At 36.6% G+C, this 27225-nt stretch overlaps 1 protein-coding gene across 1 annotated transcript in view; it reads right to left on the bottom strand.

Moving 5' to 3' along the window:
* TBC1D32 (TBC1 domain family member 32) overlaps nucleotides 1–27225 on the bottom strand; it is a 248526-nt gene that overhangs the window by 133170 nt on the left and 88131 nt on the right. The window contains exons 19-22 of the mRNA XM_066248097.1: nucleotides 25228–25315; nucleotides 22127–22245; nucleotides 14233–14349; nucleotides 1063–1151 (exon numbers count right to left, since the gene is read on the bottom strand). Of these exons, the coding sequence (XP_066104194.1) occupies nucleotides 1063–1151; nucleotides 14233–14349; nucleotides 22127–22245; nucleotides 25228–25315 (413 nt within the window). The remainder of the gene's footprint in view (nucleotides 1–1062; nucleotides 1152–14232; nucleotides 14350–22126; nucleotides 22246–25227; nucleotides 25316–27225) is intronic.

Raw genomic sequence — 27225 nt, forward strand, 5'->3', positions numbered from 1 at the left:
GCTAACAGTTGCAGTCTTTTTCTATCTTCTTTGAACTATTAATGAATGGTTAAATGAAGCCTAGTTATTAACGAACAGTTAAAAATAGATTGAGTGCAAGATCTATAATATATACTACTATTAAAGAATTCTAATTTTAGAAAAGTAATTGCTTTATTTCTTAGATAAAGCATTCTCCCTGGCCCCCTCCCTCATGCCTGAAAACGTTATTTTGATAAAAGAAAAAGGAAAAATAAATCACAAACCTAAGAAAATTTCCTTTCGTTCCGCTGCTTTTCAAGGTAATAACTGGTACATAAGGAAGCAAATTATATGTCTAAATATGACCAAAATATTAAGAATTTTATGAGTCTTTGTAACCCAAACACTTCCTCCCCCCCCCAAAAAAAAACCCTGGCCATTTGAATATGTTAAATAAAATCTTAAGGAATATACAATCAACAAGAAAGCTGTAAAATTTGGGAAACTGAAGTTAAACCATATAATTAACATAAGGAGAAAAATTTGGACCTCAAGATAAATCAGCCATTTCTAGGCCTCTTTCAAGACTATATTATGGCAAGAGTCCAATCTAATACCAACCCAGGAAGACACAGTTGACTACTAAGTAAACTGTAAGTCGGCAAAATGCCTCTAGTAAATCTAACAAAAGTGGAAGATGCATGCCTGACCTGTGGTGGTGCAGTGGATAAAGCGTCAACCTGGAAACACTGAGGTTGCCAGTTCAAAACCCTGGGCTTGCCTGGTCAAGGCACATATGGGGGTTGATGCTTCCTGCTCCTCCCCCCTTTCTCTCTCTTTCTCTCTCTCTCTCCTCTCTATAATGAATAAAATCTTTAAAAAAAAAGTGGAAGATACTGAATTAACACAGAACCTAAATGTAGATAATGGGCATAATATAAAACTCTAATGGCTATTCTTTACTTTGTGTACAATATTATAGAAAAATAAATTACCTTTAAATATGCTTTAAAAATTAGTTTATTTTAAATATTTTTGAAAGTATATAGAACATGTTTTGCAACACTGAAAATACATCTCAAGTAAAATTTAGCACCTTACCTTAAACCAAAGATGTGTGATTGTTCATAGTTGAATAAAGAATGAATCTTAGCTTCAGAGTTCAAAATTATAAGTCTATCAATAATATCCTGAAAAGAAAAGACTTAGAGTGAGACTGTGTTTGACTGAAACCATTTTAAACAAAATCAAATCAACACATATTTAACGTACTTAGATTTGTGGTTCACAACTTGGCATTACATTTGACTAACTTAGGGAGTTATTAAAAAAATTACTAATGCCTAATCTGTGGTGGCACAGTGGGTAAAAGCATCAACCTGGAATGCTGAGGTCGCTGGTTCGAAACCCCAGGCTTGCCTGGTCAAGGCACATATGGGAGTTGATGCTTCCTGCTCCTACCTCTGTTCTTTCTATCTCTTTCCTCTCTCTGTCTCTTTCTCTCTCTGTGTCTCCTCTCTCTAAAAAAATGAATAAATTTAAAAAAATGTAAAAAATAAATTGTAAAAAATAAAAAAATTATAAAAAATAAAATAAATTACTAATGCCTGAGTCTCATCCCTAAAGATTCTGAATTAACTAGTTTGTGTATGACCTGAGCACTAGCCTTGTAGAAGTTCCTGAAAAAAATTATCTAATGTTTAGCCAAAGTGGAGAATTATTAATCCATATCCCATTTCAGTACAATGTGAGCAGCTTATACAGCCAGTTACATATTGACTAAATTGCTTTAAATGTAAATTTATTTGAAAAACAAATATGAAATCTATAAACATAAAACATAGAAATATATTTAAATAGTTTTATCTAGTAACTATTTGAGATTTTGTTAATATATATTATATGTTCATGTAAATTAGTGGTTTCCAACCCTGGTTGAACATTAGAATCACGGACGGAACCAGATAGACAGACAGACTGACCGACAGATAGGCAGACAAACACACAGAGAGACAGATGTCCAGGCTCTAACCTAAAAAAAAAACGAAGTCACTATCAGTAGAGGTATGATTCTGGCTTTAAAACCCTTTTAAAAAGTCCCAAAGTTGTTGCAATGGCAGCCAGGCATAAATGTCACTGAGGCAAGTGCAAGGAAACCTGATGTCCCAATCATTGACAATTTCAGCTTACCACACAATTTTGAGCACTCTGTAAAAGCCTTTCGTTCTACAATGCTCTGCTTTTGTGTATATCTTTGAGTTCAGGCCTACAAAATTAATAGACAAACATTTGTCTCTTGCATTTCTCATTTTCCTGACCAAGAAACTTGCTAACCTCCAGTGACTTTGAATCTCAGATAATTCTGTGACCAATAGGGCAAAAGCAGAAAGCTTTTGTTAGGGAGTAAAGTCACGTAATATTTACTGAGGTCTATGTGGGTGATAGAACAAACATCATCTCATCAAATAAGTAAGGGACTGGGTAATGAGTTTGTAAACTGGAGAACATAATGGATATGTCAAAATCACATTTAAAAAATACTGATTAAAGCCTGACCAGGCGGTGGCGCAGTGGATAGAGCGTCGGACTGGGATGTGGAGAACCCAGGTTCGAGACCCTGAGGTCACTGCTTGAGTGCAGGCTCATCTGGTTTGAGCAAAGCTCACCAGCTTGGACCCAAGGTCGCTGGCTCAAGCAAGGGGTTACTTGGTCTGCTGTAGCCCCACAGTCAAGGCACATATGAGAAAGCAATCAATGAACAACTAAGGTGTCACAACAAAAAACTGATAATTGATGCTTCTCATCTCTCTCTGTTCCTGTCTGTCCCTATCTATTCCTCTCTCTGACTCTCTGTCTCTGTAAAAAAAAAAAAAAAAAAATACTGTTTAAAACATAGTAAAAACCAGACTGTATGTAAACTTTACCTAGTAAAACTTTATATACAACACTTAAGAATGCATTTACTATTCTACAGATATCTTGTAAAGATGTATAAATAATATTAGCACAAGAATTTATAATCAGCAAATATTAAATAAAGTGCTTAAAAAAAAGAATAAAAAGATTGTAATCTTAAAATAATCTAAAAAACCAGGAACTGCATTATTCCATACGTAGGTGGGACATAAAAGTGAAACTAAGAGACACTGATAAGAGTGTGGTGGTTACGGGGGGAGGGGAGAAAGGGAGAGGGAAAGGGGGAGGGGGAGGGGCACAAAGAAAACTAGATAGAAGGTGACAGAGGACAATCTGACTTTGGGTGATGGGTATGCAACATAATTGAAAGACAAGATAACCTGGACTTGTTGATCTTTGAATATATGTAACCTGATTTATTGATGTCGCCCCATTAAAAAATAAAATTATAATAAAAAAATAAATAAATAATCTGTCATTGTTGTCTGCTACTTAGCTGGACACTCCTTGTTTCAAACATTATGACAGAGTACAATTCAGTCATATTCCCAGCATCATGTTTATATTCTCCCTCTCTTGACTAATTTTCTACCTCACAGTCCCAATTTAGCTCTGGTAACAGAACCACAGAGCTCTCCTTGACTTTGCCCAGGGATCTGGATACTATTAACTAAGCAGTGTTTGCTGTAGACATATGGAGACACTTGTTTGCTATGTAGTTCATCTTTAAATATGTATTTGTTCAAATATATAGATATTTTTGGTGCCCTCTATTATAATATTCAGGAAATAATCAATTACCACTCTTTACCACACTGAATCTTCACAGATTGATCTGGAATTATGTATCACTAGCTTTCTCTTACCTGACAAGAGGGAGACTACCAATTAGTTCTGTGCAGAGCAGTTTCTTAAAAAACCATTATTAGATTCTCTTCAGTTATAGGGTACTAGTGTAAGTGACTGAAATTGGAATACATAGTTATCTAATTTTTAAGTTCGGATTATTTGATAGTTTATGATACCTTGTGACTCTAAAATTCTAGCTCTAAGTACTAGATACTGTAAGAATAAAAAACATAGAAAATGTATTACCAACATGCTAATGGGAGAGGAGATTGCAGCCATCCATCACTGATAATGCATTTTCAGAGAACAAATGTTACAGTAAGTAATTTCTTCTTCAAAGGGGATTACATTGATAGATCACCACTTAGGGAACAAAACAAAACTCCTGAGCGAAGTCAGCCTTATGGAGAACTTGAGTCTCTAAGCACTACAACCTGTGTCAGTAAGGCAGTTTCCTAAATCAATAGCCTCCCAACAACAAGCTAGTGCAAGAAAGGCTTGGGACTCACAAAATATAGTCTGAAACTCTTTTTTAAAGGATATTATCCAGCTTGAGAATATGTTCAATAATCTAGAAGGTCAGAATGAAACCAAGACTGGAAAAACAAAGAGGAACATGTATTCTATATTTATATACATTTGAATGTGTAATTTGTTTACTACACTTGTGTCAATGACCAAGTTTGTGCTGAGTCCTTTCACTTAAGAAAGGGCCAACTGAAGGATGAGATTGGTCAATCATAATGTCAATATTTTTGCAACAGCACTACTTGGAGTGGTTTGTGACTGGTTAGTCCAGCGGTAGTCAACCTTTTTATACCTACTGCCCACTTTTGTATGTTAGCAGTAAAATTTTCTAACCGCCCACTGGTTCCACAGTAATGGTGATTTATAAAATACGGAAGTCACTTTACTTTATAAAATTTATAAAGCAGAGTTACAGCATGTGAAAGCATAAAATAATAATTACTTACCAAGTACTTTATGTCGGATTTTTGCTAAGTTTGGCAGAATAAATGTTTATAAAACAACTTACTACAGTTAAATCTATCTTTTCATTTATACTTTGGTTGCACTGCTACCGCCCACCATGAAAGCTGGAATGCCCACTAGTGGGCGGTAGGGACCAGGTTGACTACCACTGGGTTAGTCCATGAATATCCATAAACAAAACTCAGTCTGTTAAGGAAGGTCCTTCCTTGGAACTGTTCAAAGTGGGGAGTATCTTTGAACATTCTGGCTGCTATCACAGAACCCCACAGACAGGGGGGCTTATAAACATAGAAATTTTGTTTCTTGCAGATCAGGAGGCTGGGGACTCCAAGATCAAGGTGCCACATGATTCTGTGTCTGGTGAGGTCCTACTGTCTGGTTCATAGAAAATCATGTTTTCACTATGTCTTCACATGGCAGAAGGGCAAGGGATTCCTCTAGGGTCTCTTTTTATAAGGAACTAATCCACTTCCTAAAGGCCCCACCTCTAAATATCATCACAACAAAATTAGGTTTCAGTGTAAGAATTTTAGCAGCATGTAAAAACTCAATATATAGAATGGTAGAGGAAATTGCCACTCTCCTGTTTAGTGGTGTAGTAAATTGAAATCATTAATACTGTTCTCACTACACCCCCCCCCCAAAAGATAATCCTAATTCCAGAAAAAGGTCTTTGCAGAGATAATTAAATTAAGACTCTTGTAATAATATCATCCTGGATTATAAGAAAGATTTCAGGCAGAAAAGGAGAAGGCCTTGTGAAAATGGAGGCAGAAAGCAGAGTTGCAGAGCAACAAGCCACGACATGCCTGCAACCCCCAGAGGCTGGAAGAGAGGCAAGGACAGCTTCTCCCCTGGAGACTTCACAGGGAATGTGGCCCTGCTGACATCTTGACTTCAGACTTCTGGCATCCACAACTGCGAGAGAATAAATTTCTGTTGTTTTAAACCACCTGATTGGTGGTAATTTGTTATAGAACTCCTAGGAAACTAATACGAGAGGAGATGGTAAAGAGGTCAATGTGGAGTAACAGGGAGTCCCCTGTCTTTTCCTATAGAGAATGCCATCTGGAAAAGAAGCACATACTAATGATAACTATAGGAACAATTATGAAGTGCTTATGTGCCAGGCAGTAATTTAATCTTTTATGTTTCATTTAATTTAATTCCTTTAATTGTCATAAAAGTCTGAGTTAGGAATGTTACTGCCCTCTTTAAACAGAGGAAAAAAAGTCTAACCTTTCCAAGGTCACACAGCTTGTAATAGGCAGAACCAGAAATCTAATGCAAGCAAATCTGGCTTCAGAAGACAAACTCGTAACAACTACACTATGTATATGATTTCAATAAATCAAGACGGAGAGCAATAGGAAAGGGTGAGGTGGCTGGAAGGGAGGGCTAACAGAGGGACAGATATTAACCTGACTGCATTCAAAGTTCTATTTCCACTTTTCCCTGATTTTCCTACAAGATGGTTATGAAAATCAACAGATTTCTTCTTTTGCCAAAACTAACTCAAATTGAGTTTCTCCAATAATCAAAGGAGCCCTACGTAATATACTACTTATACAACTGAAAAGCAATTGAAAATTGTACCTGTTAGAGGAAAAAATATTTGTATCATTCACCTTTGATATACCAAAGCACAACTAGAGAGTTGTTTTCAGGACCTAGAGTTTGGTAGCTATACAATGCAAAACCATAAAACGTTAAGGCCAAATATCCCTAAAATTGAGAAGAAAAAGAGTAACACAAATAGAAAAATAGCAAATATAAACTGAAAAACCATAAAGAAAAGAAGGAATGTCAGTGGCCATTAAACATATGAAATGATGTTCAGTTAATAAAAAATATATAAATTAACATTTCCCTCATGGCAGACCAAGAAATATCTAAATCTCTGAATACATATAATCTTCCCAATGAGCCTGCCAGGAGGTAAACACTATAATACCATATTTTTAGCTCCATAATATGCACCTGACCATAAGACGCACCTAGGGTTTTAAAAAGAAAAATAAGAAAAAAAAATCTGAAGCAAATGGTGTGTTAAATATTTAATAAAATATACCACAATAATATTTCAACAGTGTAAACTCAACAGCAGTATTAACAACCATTAGCACTGTCATTAACAAATGAGAAGAGACTTTAATGTTCAAATACTCTCCTAGTTGTCCAGGAACCTGTAGCAGCTAAAAAAACTGAACATTCACTCCATAAGACACATAGGCATTTTCCCCTCCACTTTTGGGGGAAAAAACGTGCGTCTTATGGAGCAAAAAATATGGTATGTATCTTATTCATAGGAGTGCAGAAGGATTATTCCCTGTGGATAAAACTCTAGCAACATACACCAAAATTACATGGGAATTGACATTTATTCCACTTCTAGGAAGCTAACCCAAATTCTAAGATGGCCCCAAGATTCTCAGATCTTAAAGACTAATAAAGGTACTGTCTGTGTTAATGAAAAGATTGTTGCAGATGTAATTAGCCCCTAATTAACTATATTCAAAATAATTATCGAAATGGCCCTGATCTTATCACATGAGCCACTTAAAAGCAAAGATGTCTCAGGTTGATCACAGAAGAGGAAGTCAGAGAGATTCAAAGTATGTGGGGGATTTGATATGAATGAAGGAGGTTCTTAACTGCTGACAGTGAGGGGCCACAGAACAAAGCCCTGAAGGCATACCCGAGTTACAGCCAGCAGAAAACCAGGTACTTTAGACCTACAACTATTAATATATAAAACTAAACAACAACAAGAGTAAATTTAGAAGTGGATTTTTCTCCAGAGCCTCTAGACAGGCACTCAGTCTGGTCAACGCCTTGATTTCAGCCTTGTAATACTCTGAGCATAAAACACAGGCACACAGTGCTGGACTTCTGACATATAAACCTGTGAGCTAATAAATGGGCGTGGTTTTAATGTGCTAATTTGGTAGCAATTAGTTATGCAGCAATAGGAAAAAAAACATACACACTGTTAAATACAATATAGTAAAAGCCAAGGCTTTTAATTCTGGAATAATTTACATAGTAAAAGTCTTTTTAAAAAAGCAAATTCCTACAAACAGATGACTGGATGAATAAACTATAGAACATCCACACAAAAGAATACTATGCAAAAGAATGTACTATAATACCAAGTACTATAAAAAAGGATGAAATCAGACTCTATATACTGCTATGAAGTAATCTCAAAGATAATAAAATTTAAAAATGCAAAGGGCAGGATAGTGGTTATAGCATACTTTCTTTTACTTAAGAAATATGGAGAGGAAATATATATATATACATATATATATTCTTTTTCAAAGGGACAGAGGATATATTAAGAACTAATGAAAAGTGTTAGCTATAGAGCAGTGCTGTAGAATAAAACTTCCTGCAATGATGGAAATGTTCTCTGTGCTGTCCAATCTAGTAGCCATTAGCCAAAAATGGTACAGTGGGCACTTGAAAATTTGAAATGTGGATGCAATAATTAAAGAAAAAGAATTTCTAACTTTATTTATTTATAATTAACCTAAAGTTAAATATCTACATATGGCTAATAGCTAATATATTGAAAATCAAACTTAATGGGAAAAGAAAAATAAAATTAAAATATAATATGTTCTGTGAGTATACCTTATTATATATGAAAATTACAAATGTTTCTATAATTTAAAAGACAAAAAAAAGCAAAATAGCCCTGGCCATTTGGCTCAGCAGCAGAACATCAGCCTGGTATATGGAAGTCCAGATTCGATTCCCAGCCAGGGCTCATAAGAGAAGCATCCATCTGCTTCTCCATCTCTTCCCTTCTCCCTTCTCTCTCTCTCTCTTCCCCTCCTGCAGCATGGCTTGAATGGCCAAGCAAGTTAGAACTGAGGATGGCTCCATGGCCTTGCCTCCAGCACTAAAATAGGTTAGCTGCCGAGCAACAGAGCAGTGGACCCAGATGGGCAAAGCATCGCCTGGTAGGGGGCTTGCTGAGTGGATCCTGGTTGGGAGCACGAGGAGTCTGTTTGCCTCCCCATCTCTCACTTAATTAAAAAAAAAAAAAGCAAAATAACCTCTCTAAATTTCAAACATTCTGAAACAAGCCTATCTATCAAGTCAGTGGACCAACCAAGTCAAGTAAAAATTTATTTACTTCAAATGACTTTAAAACACAGTATTTTGATTTTAAATCCCCAGTGGCATGTATTCTAAGCACAAAATAACTAAAAAGAAATGTCAGTGTGCATTCACTAATCTTATTTTGAAACTACTATATGTGTAATACACAATAAAAAAAGTAAATATTTTTGTTCATGCATTAGGAACCAAGTTTTTCTGTGAAAGAGAAAAGAAATAAATATGTATGCAAGTAAGAAGAAATATTAATATAGGCTCATGATTAATTTTTCTCTTGATAAAAAACTGCTATTTCCCCCCATTGGCTATCTACTGAGAGGACTAATAACAACAGCAACCCTAAACAGTGAACATTCCTAGTACCCATGTTATAGTTTTTAAATGCCACTTCCTACTAAAGGGAACAAGGGCTCGAAGCTCGCTGATTCCAGGCCTGAGCCAGAAAATATATATAATAAGTCTAAAACATCTTATATAAAAAAGAAAAATATCAAACACTGATAAATAAATACACGTCAACCCTGGCCAGGTAGCTCAGTTGGTTAGAGTATCATCCCAATACGCCAAGGTTGCAGGCGTGATCACGAGTCAGCCCACACACAAGAATCAACCAATGAATGCATAAGTAAGTGGAACAATAAATAGATGTTTCTCTCTTTTTCTCCCTCTCCCTCCCTCTCTCTCTCTAATATTAATTTAAAAACATGTCAAAAGGACTCAGTAGCCAAAGAAGGAATATCATAAGCATCAAAAACAATATGACTGCATCGGATTGAAACATATACATATAAAAACTAGAAGTTCATAATGATAATAATAAAACCTTCCTTTTGAAGACACTAAAGCAACAATTCATTACTCCAAAAATTTATTTAAAAAATAAAAAAATTAATCATTTATTCTTCCATTCCTGAAAGAATTGTATTATACTTATAGTTAAATACAAAAGAAATGACAGAATCATCATTTCACACCTCCTAATGAAACAATGAATCAGTAGCCCAGGACAAATACAATAACTCAGTTTCTCCAATAAATGAATGACACAAAAACAAAAAGGAGCAAGAACTTTTTTAGATTAAAAGAGACTTCAAAGACATAATGACTGAATGCAATAGATGGACCTTGTTTGGATCACGACTTGACCAATTTCAAAAAATGATGTCATTGAGACAACAAAGAAAACTACTATATAAACAAGATATTAAATAATATTACGGGTCCCTGGCCAACTGGCTCAGCAGTAGAGTGTCAGTCCGGCATGTGGAAGTCTCAGATTTGATTCCCAGTCAGGGCACACAGGAAAAGCGCCCATCTGCTTCTCCACCCTTCTCCCTCTCTTTTCTATCTCTCTCTTCCTCTCCCATAGCCAAGGTTACATAGGAGCAAAATGTGGCCCAGGTGCTGAAAATGGCTCTATGGCCTCGGCTTCAGGTACTAGAATGGCTCTGGTCACAACGAAACAATGCCCCAGATGGGCAGAGCATCATCCCCTAGTGGGCTTGCCGAGTGGGTCCCAGTCTGGCACATGAGGGAGTCTCTTTGTCTGTCTACCCACTTCTCACTTCAGGAAAATATAAATAATAATAATAATAATAATAATAATATTAAGGGGTTACAGCTATGATAGAGGTTTACAGGGTAGTAATTCAAACCAAAATAAAATCCAAGAAAGTCCTTATCAGTTAGAGATAAATATTTATAGGTTTATTGACATTATGCTCAAAATATGCTTTATAATTCTCCAGTAAAAAAAGAAAGAGAAAAAAAAGGAGTAAAGGAGAGAAAATTGGACAATAGTGGGGAAATACATGAAAGAATACTGACAGAATATTGATAAAAGCTGGAGTTTAGTGGTTGGTACATGGGAGTTCATCATACTATATCTTTATTATATGCGGCTTAAGTGTCTGTTTGTCGCCGATAGCTTATTGGTTGCTTGTATCACTGTACTAGCCAATGGGGTGAAGTTGCCACGGTATTCAAATAGTCCCACCTTCTGGCATGCCACCTCACAAATTGAGGTTAAGATTGGAGCAATTATTATGCTGTTAAGAAATCTTAACACCAGAAGGGGTCTTTGCAATGGTACAAGACTAGAGGTTCTCCAATTGAAAAATAATGTCATAATAGCTAAGTCTTTGACTGGCTCCTCTAAAGGTGAAATACATGTCATTCCAAGAATTGATTTGGCTCCATCTCAAACAGGGTTGCCATTTCAATTGAGACGTAGACAATTTCCTGTAAAACTTGCCTTTGCTATGACCATAAATAAGTCTCAGGGCCAAACACTTAAGCGTGTTGGCATTTTTTTACCTGAGCCTGCATTTGGACACGGTCAACTTTATGTTGCCTGTTCAAGAGTTCGTGAAAGAACGGACGTAAAATTAAAAATAATTGATGGTCCTCTGCAAGGCGAGCTTAAAAATGATGGAAAGATCTACACAAGAAATGTTGTGTACAAAGAGATATTTGACATGTGAATTAACATTTTATTATTTAAATCACCTTTATTTATTGAGCTAGCGGTGGCTCTTAAGAAATGTACCACCAGTGGTTTCCTTCATTGCACTCTACTTTAAGCAATTAAGCAAGTAGAAGGGGGAAACCCCATGGGGCAGTAAGCAAAGGGGCGTCCTCACCGCCTGCCCTGGGTAATTCAGTTTGAATTAGCAGACACCTTTGCACAAATCATTTTAATTACAATTTATAATATCTAGAACAGCGTTCATTTCGTATGACTGCCAGGCTTTCTAGTTTTAATATAAGTTTGAAAATGTCCACAAAATAAAGTAAGCCCACATATGCATGAATACATGCAAACACAGACACACATACACACATAAAATTCTTCAATATCACTTCCTAGGATTCCTGCCATCATGGGACTTCCAAAGAAAGTGAAAAGTTATTAAATTAAATCCTTTTGTAAAGCCTAGGACAGACTCAAGTCATTAGCAGTCTACCCAATAACAAATAATAAAACACTGATGTTACCAAGAACCTACATACCCACAGTAACAAAAAAAAAAAGAAAAATACACTACTAGACATTCAGGGCAAAAGAAAATAAGACACAGTTCTTCTCATGAATCTTCTGATCTATTAGAAGAGACAATACAAAAATAATATAAAATAATGTGACATGCTGTATTTATGAACAAGGTGCTATGAAAATACCTTAAGAGGAACCCACTCAAAACATGGCCAAAGAGTAAGGACAGAGAAAACTTCACAGAAAGAATAAAGCATAAATAAGTATAAATAAATCCTGAAGAATGAGGAGGTGCTATCTACCCAAAAAGCAAGCTTATATACCTTCCTGACTCCAGAAAAAGAAACTTACGAAAAGATCAAGGAAGTTAGAGTATGGAAGGTAAGAGGGGGGAAAAAAGGGCTTTGAGAAATAAGATGAACGCCGTGCAAAGAATAGGGACTATGTGTGAAAGGCAAAGGGAAATCAGATTTTAAACAGAATGATTGTAGCTGGGTTTCATTTTTAGAGGTGCACTTTAAGGATAAATTAATGTGAGGATAAACTATCAATTGACACTGGAAGAAAAAGAGCAATTAGGCCAGGGGTCTCAAACTCAACTCAGCATGTAGGCCGCAGAGCAAGATCACAGCCATTCGGCGGGCCGCACTAGGTCTACAAAAGGCAACTGTTACGCAACACTTTTCTCACTGCAGTTGAAAACAAAAAAAAATCAGTACAACATTGTTCGGTGGGCCGCATGCGGCCCGCGGGCCGTGAGTTTGAGACCCCTGAATTAGGCTGTCACTGAAGTAATCTAGCAAGAAATAAGGGTCTGAGCTAAAATGGTCTTAATAGGAATAGAAAAATAAATAAGATAAAGTTATTAGGGAGGTAAAAATCCATAAATGATCATTCATTGCATCTAGAGAAGGTGGAGTCAACAATGAATTCCAGGTTTCTAGCTTATGTGGATGATGGTGCCTTACACTGATATAGGAATATAGAAAATGGAGTTGATTTAGGATAGAGAAAACATTATATTTAGTTGTAGGCACGGTAAAACCAAGATGCCTGTGAGTTTTCCAAATGTCCATCCAGAAATCTGGGTATAGATCTGGCAGTCAAGTGAGTGAGAAGGTCAATTGTCAGTATATATCTGAAGCCAAGGAATTTGATGAGATCAACTTGGAGGACATAGGACAAGGGGGAAGAGAAGTCTACAAGGAGACCATGCAGGAGACAGCAGAGATGCTGAAAGAGAACCAGAAGTAGTGCCATGATCACAGAAGAGAGTGACAGTAAGGAGATTGGATCAACTGTGCCAAATGCCACGAGGTGGTAAACTGAGTTAAAGGACAGACATGCACATAAATGGCTAATTACAAAACTACCTACAAGGTACCATGATACAAGTAAGTGCAAGATAAAATTGGAAGACTTAAATGAATAAAGAATATAAAATAAAAGTTGTATGATACAACCTTTTTTAAAAATTATTTTTATTTGTTTATTTATTACAGAGAGAGAGATAGAGAGAGAGAAGGGGAAGGAATAGGATGCATCAACTCCCATATGTCCCTTGACCTGGCAAGCCCAGGCTTTTGAATCGGCGACCTCAGCATTCCAGGTAGACTCTTGATCCACTGCACCACCACAGGTCAGGCCAAACAACCTATCTTTATATTTTATTCATGTACATTATTAAAATGTTTATAGTTAACAAGAATTAAAAGTATTCACAAGAGTAAAACTGTGTTAAAAAAATGGAAGTGACTAGAAAATAAAAAGTAAGGATTAATAATAGAATTTCAATATTAATCAAATAATTCTTTACTAATAATGCATTTATATATATTTATGTGTGTTAACTTATTAACTTACCCAAAGATGAGGAAATAAATATCTCTGGATGATTAAAAATAAGTTACCCACCAGGAAGCATAATTATGAAATAAATCTCAAACTAAATAAATATGTATATACTGCCCTCATGGGGCAGTTACTATGTAGTTCATTAAAATGTAAGAAGTAAATACACTGCACTCTTTGCATAAATTTGATTCCTAATTATCCTAGCCAATGTAGGAGCAGCACTGGTGTGGCTAATAACATTAGTCATCCAAAAATCATTCATACACACATTTTATTTGTGCCACATATCTTTCCTTATTGGGGAGTGATAACCTTGTACTCATTCCAATAGCTCTGGCAACTGCTAGGTGGCCGGATCAAAGATTCCATTCATAGATAATTCAGAAGCTGATAGTCTATGGGTAAATAAGTCAGTCTTTAAATGCCATTAAAAAGAGTTTCCGTGTTTTGTTTTGTTTTTGTTAAATTGAATTTTACTACAAATCTCTAAAAGTATCATTTATACAAGGGAAAAATTAAAAGAAAATACTTACGGTGATACATGTGGGAACTTCACGAAGAGAATATTCTGTTTTATTAGGAAGATCTTGATTGCCTACCAGCTCATAAATAGCAGGATAGGATAACAAGTTCACCAGTGCTAGAAAAGACTAGGTGGGAGAGAAGGAAAAGTCATTTAAATGGTTCGTTTTTTTTTAACCATATCCACAGAAGAATCATTAAAGTTTTATAGCAGTATGACTTCAAGGACTATTCTTTAAAATAAGCCCAATTAACCCACATAAATGAGAAATACATACATATATTGTAAGTATAAAATAGTTAACATTAGCAATAATCTATGGGTTGACAATGCATAATAACAATTATAATAAAACAGCCTTGGGAGTTAGAAAACACTTTAAAATACCATGTTCTCTTGAAAAGTTTGGTGCTGAGAAAAAAATTAAAATGATCCATCTTTCTCATTCTTTTCACTAGTTATAGCTGATGTGTAAGATATCAAAGAATAATATTTATGGTGTCTGGAGCAAGATAATAAATTCTATATATTCTTCACTTAGGTCACAAAGCCATTTTTATCCATAAACTACATTCACTGCAAATCCAACTAACCTAATTATAATTAATTTTTAAAAGTCATGGCTTTTCCTATCAAAACCAGCTCATTTTCTGGTTCAATCCTCTCTATGAAGTCTTTAAGTTCCCAAACTCATTTTTCTATTAAAGACAACCTGAATATTTTTCTCAGGCACATTTCAATTCTCTGGAGACCTCATGCAAAAGTATGTAGAAGTTGTCCATCTGCAAACATCAAATCTGAACTTCTTAGTATGATTTTCAAGGCACTTTACTAACTGACCCTGCCTTCTCTCAGTCTCAAAAGCCTCATTTCCCATTATTCCTCAGCATGAAGCCACCACTTCAGTCAATCAAATCTGCCTGTCAGGGGACAAAACTGGATTACAAATTAATTTAAGAACAATCATTGTAAAAAACCAACTTTGAACTAAAAGAACAGGGATTGAAAACCAAACCAAGGAGCACAGAAGAAACCACACTGAGACTGGTAGGATCTGCGGGGACGCTTCGGGGGCTCCCTCGCTCCCAGGAGTAAGGAGCGGCTAGGGGTCCAGAGGGTATGTCATTTCAGGAAGAGAGACCCTGAGAGGCGGGGGTCCTCAGCCCCAGGACCAGAGCCCCAGCACAGAAACCCAGAGACTGGAGGAGACAGCCTGACAGCATTGAGTGGGGGGAAGACCAGGATTTCTGTCTGTGGGAAACAGCTGGAGAAGAAGTTGCACCCTTAAAGGGCCAGCACAGAAAATATCGCTCACAGCCACTTGCCGGGGGCTCCAGGAGCGAGAAGGGCGAGGACTGGTCTTGCATGAGGAGAGTGGGGAGATCGAGGCACGGGGACAAAAACAGTGACGGGGAGAAGAATACCTGAGCGGAGTCATTATCCAGTGCTGAGGTGGCCAGAAGGGAATGGCAATAAATATTCAAAGCAATGCAAAACAAGAGTCTACAACCAAGACTTCTTTTTACAGCAAGATTATTGTTTAGCCTGACTTGTGGTGGCACAGTGGATAAAGCATTGACCTGGAAATGCTGAGGTCACCGGTTCGAAACCCTGGGCTTGCCTGGTCAAGGCATATGGGAGTTGATGCTTCCAGCTCCTCCCCCCTTCTCTCTCTCTGTCTCTCCCTCTCCTCTCTAAAATGAATAAATAAAAAGAAAGTTTTAAAAAAAAGATTATTGTTTAAAATTGAAGGAGAAATTAAAAGTTTCCCAGACAAAAAAAAAAAAAATTCCAGAAATTTATTACAACCAAACCAGCAGGAAATGTTAAGGGGTTTGCTGTAAAAAGAGCAAAGGAAGAAAGAAATCGAGAAAAAGAGGATTATACATTTAAAGAATAAAATGGCAATAAACAATTACATATCAATAATAACTTTAAATGTAAATGAATTAAATGCTCCAATCAAAAGACATAGGGTAGCTGCATGGATAAGAAATCAGGACCTGTACATGTGCAATCTGAAAGAGACCCACCTCAGAACAAAAGATACACACAGACTGAAAATAAAGGGATGGAAGAAACTACTATTTCACACAAACGAAAAGGAAAAAAACATCTGGGGTAGAAATACTAATATCTGACAAAATAAACTTTAAAACAAAGGCTATATTAGGAAATAAAGAAGGTCACTACATAATGATAAAAAGAGCATTACAACTGAAAGATATAACTATTATAAATATATATATGTACCTGATATAGGAGCACCTAAATATATAAAACAGATTTTGATGGACAAAAAGGGCAAGATCAACAGCAATTCTATTGATATAATAGTAGGATATTTTAATACCCCACTAACATCAATAGATAGACTCTCCAGACAAAAAACTAACAAAGAAACAGCGGCCTTAAATGACACAATAGATAAACTGAATTTAACAGATATCTTCAGAACCCTTCACCCCAAAGCAGCAGAAAATACATTCTTTTCAAGTGCTCACAGAACATTCTCTAGGATAGACCATATGTTAGGACACAAAACAAGTGTTAATAAATTTAAGAAGATTGAAATCATATCAAGCACCATCTCTGTACACAACAGCATGAAACTAGAAATCAACTACAATAGAAAAACTGAAAAACATTCAAAACATGGAGATTAAATAGCATGCTATTAAATAATGAATGGGTTAACAATGAGATCAAGGAAGAAATCAAAAACTTCCTTGAAACAAATGAAAGTGAACATACAACAACTCAAAATTTATGGGACACAGCAAAAGCAGTCCTGAGAGGGAAGTTCATAGCATTACAGGCATACCTTAAGAAGCAAGAAAAAGCTCGAATTAACAACCCTGCATCAAAAACAACTAGAAAAAGAACAGCAAGTAAGGCCCAGAGGAAGTAGAAGGAAGGAAATAATAAAGATCAGAGCAGAAATAAATGACATAGAGGAAAAAATAATAATACAGAAGATTAATGAAATCAAGAGCTGGTTCTTTGAACAAGTAAACAAAATTGATGAAACTTTAACCAGACTCACCAAGAAAAAAAGAGAGAGGGCTCAAATAAATTAGAAATGAGAGTGAAAAAGTAACAACTGACATAGGAGAAAATCAAAGGACTGTAAGAAAATACTATGTACAACTGTATGCCCCAAAATGGGACAACCTAGATGAAATGGACAAATTCCTTGAAAAATATAATCATTCAAAAATCAATTTGGAAGAATCAGAAAACCTAAACAGACTGATTACAACAAAGAGATTGAAACAGTTATCAAAATCTCCCAACAAAGAAAAGTCCTGGGCCTAATGGCCTCACAGGCAAATTTTACCAAATAGTCAAAGAAAAAATAACTCCTATTCTTCTCAAGCTATTTCAAAAAATTCAAGAAGAGAGAAAACTTCCAAACTCCTTTTATGAGGTGAACATAATCCTCATTCCAAAACCAGGCAAAGACACTACAAAGAAGGAAAACTATAGGCCAATATCCCTGAAGAATTTAGATACTAAAATTCTCAGCAAAATATCAGCAAATCAGATAAAGCAATACATGAAAAAAATCATACATCATGATCAAGTGGGATTTATTCTGGGGAGGCAAGGATGGTACAATATTGGCAAATCAATCAATGTGATTCATTACAGAAACAAAAGGAAGGATAAGAACCACATGATAATATCAATAGATGCAGAAAAAGCATTTGATAAAATCCAGCACCCATTCATGATCAAAACTCTCAGCAAAGTAGGAATACAGGGAACATACCTCAACATGATAAAGGCCATCTATGACAAACCCACAGCCAACATCATACTCAAAGGAAAAAGTTAAAAGCAATCCCCTTGTGAACAGGAACAAGGCAGGGGTGCCCCCTTGCACCACTCTTATTCAACATAGTTCTGGAAGTCCTAGCTATAGCAATCAGACAAGAAGAAGAAATAAAAGGCATCCAAATTGGAAAAGAAGAAGTAAAACTTTCACTATTTGCTGATGACTTGATACTGTATAGAGAAAATCCTAAAGTCTCAGTCAAAAAACTACTGGAACTGATAAATGAATTCAGCATGGTGGCAGGATATAAAATCAATATTCAGTAATCAGTGGCATTTTTATATACCAACAATGAACTGTCTGAAAGAGAAATTAAAAAAACAATCCCCTTCACTATTGTGACCAAAAAAATAAAGTACCTAGGAGTAAATTTAACCAAGGAGTTTAAAGACCTGTACTCAGAAAATTATAAAATATTGATAAAAGAAATTAATGGAGATACAAACAAGTGGAAGCATATGCCATGTTCATGGACAGAAAGAATAAATATCATTAAAATGTCATATAAATTCAATGCAATTCCTATTAAATTACCAATGTCATACTTCAAAGATATAAAACAAATATTCCAAAAATTTATATGGAACCAAAAAAGAACACAAATAGCCTCAGCAATCTTGAAAAAGAAAAAATAAAGCAGGGGGTATCACACTTCCTGATATCAAGTTATACTACAAGGTCATCGTACAGGCATATAGATCAATGGAACAGAACTGAGAACCCAGAAATAAACCCACACCTTTATGGACAATTGATATTTGACAAAGGAGGTAAGAGCATACAATGGAGTAAAGACAGTCTATTTAACAAATCATGCTAAGAAAATTGGACAAATACATGCAAAAAAAATGAAACTAGACTACCAACTTACACCATTCACAAAAATAAACTCAAAATGGATAAAAGACTTGAATATAAGCTGTGAAACCATGATCATCTTGAAAGAAACCATAGGCAGTAAGCTCTCCGACATCTCTCACAGCAATATATTTTCTGATTTAGCTTCACGGGCAAGTGAAATAAAAGACAGGATGAAAAAATGGGACTATATCAAACTAAAAAATCTTTTGCTCAGCAAAAGACAATGTGAATAAAATAAAAAGACAAACTACACAATGGGAGAACATATTTGCCAATGCATCCGATAAGGGGTTAATAATCCAAATCTATAAAGAACTTGTAAAAGTCAACACCAGGAAAGTAAACAATCCAATCAAAAATTGGGCAAAAGAGCTGAATAGACACTTCTCCAAAGAGGACATACAGATGGCCAATGGGCATATGAATAAATGTTCAACATCACTAATCATTAGAGAAATGCAAATTAAAATCACAATGAGATACCACCTCACACTTGTCAGAATGGTGCTCATCAACAAAACAACACAGAATAAGTGCTGGTGAGGATGTGGAGAAAAGGGAACCCTCCTGCACTGCTGGTGGGAATGCAGACTGGTGCAGCCACTGTAGAAAACAGTATGGAGATTCCTCAAAAAATTAAAAATCAAACTGCCTTTTGACCCAGCTATCCCACTTCAAGGAATATATTGTAAGAATAACAAATCATTGATTCAAAAGGAGAAATGCACCCTCATGTTTACTGCAGCAATGTTTACAATAGTCAAGATCTGGAACAGCCCAAGTGTCCGTCAGTAGACAAGTGGATTAAAAAGCTGTGGTACATATACACAATGGAATACTACACGGCCATGAAAAAAAGAAAATCCTACCCTTTGTGACAACATGGATGTACCTGCAGTCTATTATGCTAAGCTAAATAAGCCAGGCAGAGAAAGAAAAATATATGACTTCACTCATATGAGAAATCCAATGAACAATGTGAACTGAGGAAAAGAAGAGAGGCAGAGAAGGAGTTAAAGAGTCCAGAGGGAAAGTGGTCAGAGAGAAAGGGGATGAGAGGAGGGAATCATAGAAAGAAAGAACATTAGAGAAAGTATATACACATAACACAGAGAAATAGAGGGCAGGATAGTATATCATGGAGGGAAAAGGGGAAGGCGGGAGGGGGAGGGGGCAAAAGGGGTATCAAGGAGAACACAGGGCGGGCGGAGGGAGTTATATTCTGGGAAACACTTGTAATTATGTAAACACAACAAACTGAAATAAAATAAAATTTAAATTTAAAAATATCAAGTGAGAAGGAGGGCCACAGGTGCAACAATTATATAAGAAACCCACGGCAAAAAAAAAAAAAAAAAAAAAAAAAAAAGATTGAATCTGATGAGTTTTATAAATGAGTATTAAATTTTCTCAAATACCATCTCCACACCTATTGAAATCATTGTATTAATTTTCTCTTTATTCTGTTAATATGCTGAATTGGTTTCATTTTAGAATGTTAACCCAACTTTGTATGGCTGGGATAAGCCCCACTTGATCATAATAAATGGCCCTCTTTCATATTGCTAGATATAATTTGATAATATTTTGTTAATTTTTTTTGTGTGTCTTTTTCTGACGTTGGAAACGGGGAGGCAGTCAGACAGACTCCTGCATACGCCCGACTGGGATCCACCCAGCATGCCCACCAGGGGATGATGCTCTGCCCATCTGGGGCTTTGCTCTGTTGCAACCAGAGCCATTCTAGCGCCTGAGGCAGAGGCCATAGAGCCATCCTCAGCGCCCAGGCCAACTTTGCTCCAATGGAGCCTCGGATGCGGGAGGGGAAGAGAGAGACAGAGAGGAAAGAGAGGGGGAAGGGTGGAGAAGCAGATGGGCGCTTCTCCTGTGTGCCCTGGCCGAGAATTGAACCTGGGACTCCTGCACGCCAGGCCGACACTCTACCACTGAGCCAACCGGCTAGGGCTAATTGTTAATTATTTTTAAGTCTATATTTATCAGAAATATTAGTCTGTAATTTTCTTTTTTGGTAACGTCTCATTTTCATGTTAGGGTTATGCTGACCTCAAAACAAGTTAGAAACTGATCCTCTACCTCTGTTTTCTGAAAGAGTCTGTGTGTGATTGGTGCTCTTTCTCCTATACATAGACTTAACTGTGAAGTTATCTGATTTTCTCTGTGGGAATGTTTTTGATAATGAACTCAAATTCTGTAACCAATACATAGCTATTTAGATTTTCTATTTTACATTAGGTCAATTTTGGTTAGCATATTTTTAAGAAGTCTGCCAATTTTATCTTAGTAGTTGAATTCCTGGCATAAAGCTGAACATGATATTCCCATATTGTTCTTTAGTACCTGAGGGGTCTTCAGTAGAGCATCAACAGGCACTTGCCCCAGGGCAAATGTCTTAAATCCAGGATCTCAGGCAGTATGAGTCTCTTCATCTATACTGGCTCCCTTCTGTTTCTTAATCTTTTTTGCCATTTCAAAAAAATCAACTGATTTTTAAGTTATTTTGAGTTGTATTTTTAAGTCATTTTTCCTGTTTGTGACTTCTACTAGAAACTAAGCTGCCATTACGGAAAGCGAAACCTCTATTTTTTGTTTTAATTTTGATAATTTTACAATACCATTTGAATGAAACTTTCCCAGGTTACCTTAAAGTCAAAGTCATTTTAGTAAAATTTGGAGAACACGTTAAATATGTAAAAGTCACTGAATTATAATAGAGCATTGTGTGGGGGCTTAAGAGTGTGTGTGTGTGTGTTTTATCACATTAGTCTAAATGAAAGCATCTTCTCTGCCTACTTCTTTAATCCTAACAATTTTCTATTAGAGTTGAATTCAAGGACAAAAACCTTCCTTTCCTCTTTTATTTTGATTGGTTGGTTTTAGTTTTAAGAGTTTTTTTGTGTGTGTTGGTTTCCTAATCATTCCTTATTGAGGAAGAAAGTTTATAGTAAAAATATTATTTAACAAATTCTTCCAAATATAATTTCCAGAAAACACTAGTATTTCTACCACTCACTGAATTTATTTTGAAAATTTTTATTTTAATTTAAATGTTAAAAAAAAAAAGATGAAGAAGAAAAAATTAGGAAAGGCTGCTGGTTGTAACTGAATAAAGTCTGGATTAATTACTTTCTGAGAGATATACTTAAAATTTGAACATCATTAGATAAATTATATTATTTTCTACCTCTTGACAACTTTGGTCAATAGGATCCACTGGAGTAGCTCTGGGCTGAGTCACTCTAACATCATCTCTTCCACATTCCAGGTTGGCCCACAATTCAGTTATGACTGCACTGACAAACCCTAAAAAGAATTGTTGCACATCACATTTATAGCATACTATTTCTCTGGATTATGGCAGAAACAAAATTATCCCTCTGATAACACTGGTCCACACTGACAATGACACATAATAACCTCTAACCTTGATAGAAATTATATTTGCTACTATTAATAAACCTTTATATCTCATTATCATAAAACAGTATGTTGAAATTCTAAAAGATTAGATTATTTTCCTAGAGAACTGAATTTTAAGTCCCAGCTTTTATCCTCAGCACAATAACTTCTCTGAGCATGTTTTCTTAAAAAATAATAAGGTTTACATTTTATTCTGCAAATGAGCCAACAGTGAAAGGCAGACTGAAAATGGGATGGTGTGTGTGTGTGTGTGTGTGTGTGTGTGTGTGTGTGTGTGTGTGTGTGTGTGTTTATAAAAGGGGGCATTAGGAGGCAGGGGGAGGCATCTAAATTAGGGTGTACATTGCCTTATATTAATTTTTTTAATTCCATACGGTTATAACATTTCTCCATTTATCACAACTTTTGACTCAGTACAGTTTTTAAATTCTCACAAGTTAGATAATATACTTCTAAATAAAAGTGATTATTGCATGTGGTTATTAAATTCTTTTATGAAAAATTGTATCATATGGAAATGTGTAAATCAGAACATCCAACAATCAAGTCTGTAATTTTATAACAACATTCAAGGAGAAAGCATCCCACGGGTATAAAAGGAAAAATATAGGCTCTGAATTTGAGAGTACAAACTACAAATTTGTCAACTTATTGACGCACATCTTTAGAAAACACCCATGACCTCCTAGCGCATCAGTTCCTCCACTGGAAAACTGAAATAGTGCTACATTCAAGGGTGGCAATGAAGTACAACTGGGGTCATAGCTGTAGAGCTCCTGATATTGTACCTAAGACATCATAGGAACTGAAGAGGTTCATTCTTCCTTCCTTTGGCCTATGAAAAACTGCATTAAACCCTCTCATGAATAGTTTGTTACTATGAGGCTCAGAGGTTTAAAAACTTAACCACCAGGGAAATCTGGGATAAATCTAGCCTGCAAATGCTTTCATTAATGTGCTCTGATATTTAATAAATTAAACTTTATTCTATTTAGAAGAAAAAATAAGTGGCTCAGTTTAGGACAACTTCTGCCAGAAAACATGTTTTATAATACAAGTAGTCTAAATTAGTTCAGCCAAAAAATACAAGGGGTCCTCAGGATATGGCAGTCTTGACATACAATGTTTTGGGTTTACAATGCTCACTCTCATAAATACAAAAAAATTGAGACGTGTTTCAGCTTACACCATTAGCATTGTACTTACGGACTACATGGAAATCTAGTTTGGTTGAACGCAGTGGAAGAATACACAGTAACGCAGCATATGAGTGAGGGAGTTGGTATCCCCCAGTATGCTTACCTACGCCATTTTGGACTGGAGAAAGTGCAAGTATTCCATGTGTTAGGCTAGGGTGTGGTTCAACTTACACCAAAATTTGGGTTATGTCACCATCGTAGGAACTGAACTGTGTCATAACCCAAGGAACCCCTGTACTTAAAATATGGTATAGAAAATATTTTTATATAAAAAAATTATCAAAGTGATTATTAATGTTATGATTTATCAACTCTAAGCCTTGAAAAATATAATCATAAAATCTCTGGTAGAGATTACAGCTTGTCTCCAGTTCAGAATTCAGATAATCTTACGATTTTTTTTTTCAACGAGAGAGATGACAGAGAGAGACAAAGAGAGGAAGGGAGAGAGATGAAAAGCATCAACTTGTAGTAGCATCACTTTAGTCATTCACTGACTGCTTCCGTGCTTTGACCAAGGGGTTCCAGCCATGCCAGTGACTATTTGCTCAAACCAGTGACAGGGCATTCAGGCCAGCAACCCTGGGCTTCAAGCCAGCAACCTTCAGGCTCAAGCCAGCGACCTAGTGCTCAAGCTGGTGAGCCTGTGCTCAAGCCATATAAGCCCACACTCAAGCTGGGGACCTTAGGATGGTAAACCTGGGACCTCAGTGTAACAGGTCGATGCTCTAGCCACTGCACCACCACCAGTCAGGCAAGATATGATATCTTAAATTCCGAATATTTGAACCTCTTAGAAATCAAATTCATAGTAAATAATACATGCAGACTGCAAACTGTAAAGGTAGTGCTGAAAGTGAAGTGTTGAGCCTGACCAGGTGGTGGCGCAGTGGATAGAGCATCGGACTGGGATGAGGAGGACCCAGGTTCAAGACCCTGAAGTCATCAGCTTGAGCGTGGGCTCATTTGGTTTGAGCAAAGCTCACCAGCTTGGACTCAAGGTCGCTGGCTTGAGCAAGGGGTTACTTGGTCTGCTGAAGGCCCACAGCCAAGGCACATATGAGAAAGCAATCAATGAACAACTAAGGTGTCACTACGAAAAACTGATGATTGATGCTTCTCATCTCTCTTCATTCCATTCCTGTCTGTCTGTCCTTATCTATCCCTCTCTCTGTCTCTGAAAAAAAAAAAAAAGAAAGTGAAGTGTTGAAAGAGAAGCTTTCAAGAAGCAAAGAGAAGACACTGAATAAGAAAATGACATGTATGTGTGAAAATTATTCTGACTGGAAATGCTGACGATTACATAAGCCACTGAAACTGAGCATTAGGAAATCCGATCAGATGCAACTGTATCAAGAGAGGATGATACCCTTTGCCTTTATAAGATGAGGGCAACTTCTGAAAGCATCAGTATTTCTGTTAAGTTCACTATGTACACTGTTCTGAGAAAAGAGAACAAGGTTGTATATATTTCACAGAAAAATTCCCAGTGGGATTTCATAGACAACAAGATATAAAAAGAAAATCTTATAACTTTCTTTTACCTAAGGCCTAACTTGGCAAAAATAACTTTAGAGTAATATCCCGATACTTGACCATGCCAGTTAAATTTCCCATCAGCTTGCTTATTTTATTTAAATAATTATAATTAAAAGTAAAGACTTACCTGAACTTTGTAGTGCTATTGTACCTGCTGCGGTTGAGGCCACTCGTGTAACCAGAACTCCATAGTCAAAATTTTTATGCCTGCTGATCTAAACAACATAAATAAAGAACAATCAAATGCAGGAAAACACAGTATGCTAATATTTTATTTACACATTACATATAGAGCTAGTGAGGACAGTAAATCCTGGAGGGAAGGGGAGAAGGTGTTGGGGGTGGGGGCAAAGAAAATATCAAGGGGAACACGGGGGTGGGAGGGAGGTAGATATATTTGGTAGGACACTTGAATCTATGTAAACACAATAAATTAAAAGCAATAAAAATGAAAAAAAGCTCAGTGGTAGAGCGTCGGCCTGGCGTGCGGGGGACCCGGGTTCGATTCCCGGCCAGGGCACATAGGAGAAGCGCCCATTTGCTTCTCCACCCCCCCTTCCTCTCTGTCTCTCTCTTCCCCTCCCGCAGCCAAGGCTCCATTGGAGCAAAGATGGCCCGGGCGCTGGGGATGGCTCTTTGGCCTCTGCCCCAGGCCCTAGAGTGGCTCTGGTCGTGGCAGAGCGACGCCCCGGAGGGGCAGAGCATCGCCCCCTGGTGGGCAGAGCGTCGCCCCTGGTGGGCGTGCCGGGTGGATCCCGGTCGGGCGCATGCGGGAGTCTGTCTGACTGTCTCTCCCCATTTCCAGCTTCAGAAAAATACAAAAGAAAAAAAGAAAAAAAAAGAAAAAAATTAAACACTAGACATTATTATTTTTTAAATTTTATTTATTTTTTTTTAGGTGAGAGGAGGAGAGATAGTGAGACAGACTTCTGCATGCACCCCTACTGGGATCCACCCAGCAACACCATCTGGGGCTGATGCTTGAGTACCAAGCTATTTTTAGCACATGAGACTGATATGTTCCAATGAAGGTATCCTGAGCACCTAGAGCCAGGCTTGAACCTATTGAGCCACTATCTGCAGGAGGGGAAGAAGGAGAGAAGAGGAGGGAGAGAAGAGGGAAAGAAGGGAAAGAGGGAAGGAGGGAGATGGTCACTTCTCCCATGTGTACTGACCAGGAATTGAACCTGGGACATCCATATGCTGGGCCAACCCTCTACCCACTGAGCCACCAGCCAGGGCCAGTAGACATTATTTCAAGTAAAGATAATAAGAGCAACAAAAACAAACTAAAAAACTATAACAATTAATGAATTATTATTAAAATAATATTTTTGATATTTTATTTCAAATGTAAGTTCTGGTCCCAGCCCAGAAACTAAGTAGTTCTTTGACCTTGAACTGGTCACTTCTCTCTCTAGGTCTAAGGTCTAAGTCTCTTCATACATAAAATAAGGGACTTTCACCAGATATAAATTAAGACTCTTTCCAGCTCTAAATTCTATTACTATTTAAATCCTACTGTTTAATTTTTAGATTTGTCCTTCAGTGATAAATTTGCTCATTAATAAATCTGTACTGGCCTGACCTGCGGTGGCGCAGTGGATAAAGTGTTGACCTGGAAATGCTGAGGTCGCCGGTTCAAAACCCTGGGCTTGCCTGGTCAAGGCACATGTGGGAGTTGATGCTTCCAGCTCCTCCCCCCTGTCTCTCTCTTCTCTCTCTGTCTCTCTCTCTCCCTCTCTCTCCTCTCTAAAATGAATAAATAAATAAATTAATTAAAATATTTAAAAATAATAATAAATCTGTACTGACTACCAGTGTTTTAACTGGACTTTTAAATAATCAAACAACTTTAGAAATACAATGGTATCTTCTTGAAAATGACAATTACTTTTAGAAACAATGTGATTTCTTTTCCCTAAAGAAGACAATTTTATATATAAAATACATACCAACAAAAAATAGTCATTATTAACGTACAGGTTTCTAAATAGCATTGTAGAAAATCTTAAATAACCTGTTATTTCACAAAAAGAATATTATACATATATTCATGGTAAGGTACAGAAGTGAGGATCCATCTTTGAAGACATCAGAACAAGGAAATAAAGACATTATAAAA

Source organism: Saccopteryx bilineata, chromosome 12 (assembly GCF_036850765.1).
Source record: "Saccopteryx bilineata isolate mSacBil1 chromosome 12, mSacBil1_pri_phased_curated, whole genome shotgun sequence".
NCBI classification, from domain to species: domain Eukaryota; kingdom Metazoa; phylum Chordata; class Mammalia; order Chiroptera; family Emballonuridae; genus Saccopteryx; species Saccopteryx bilineata.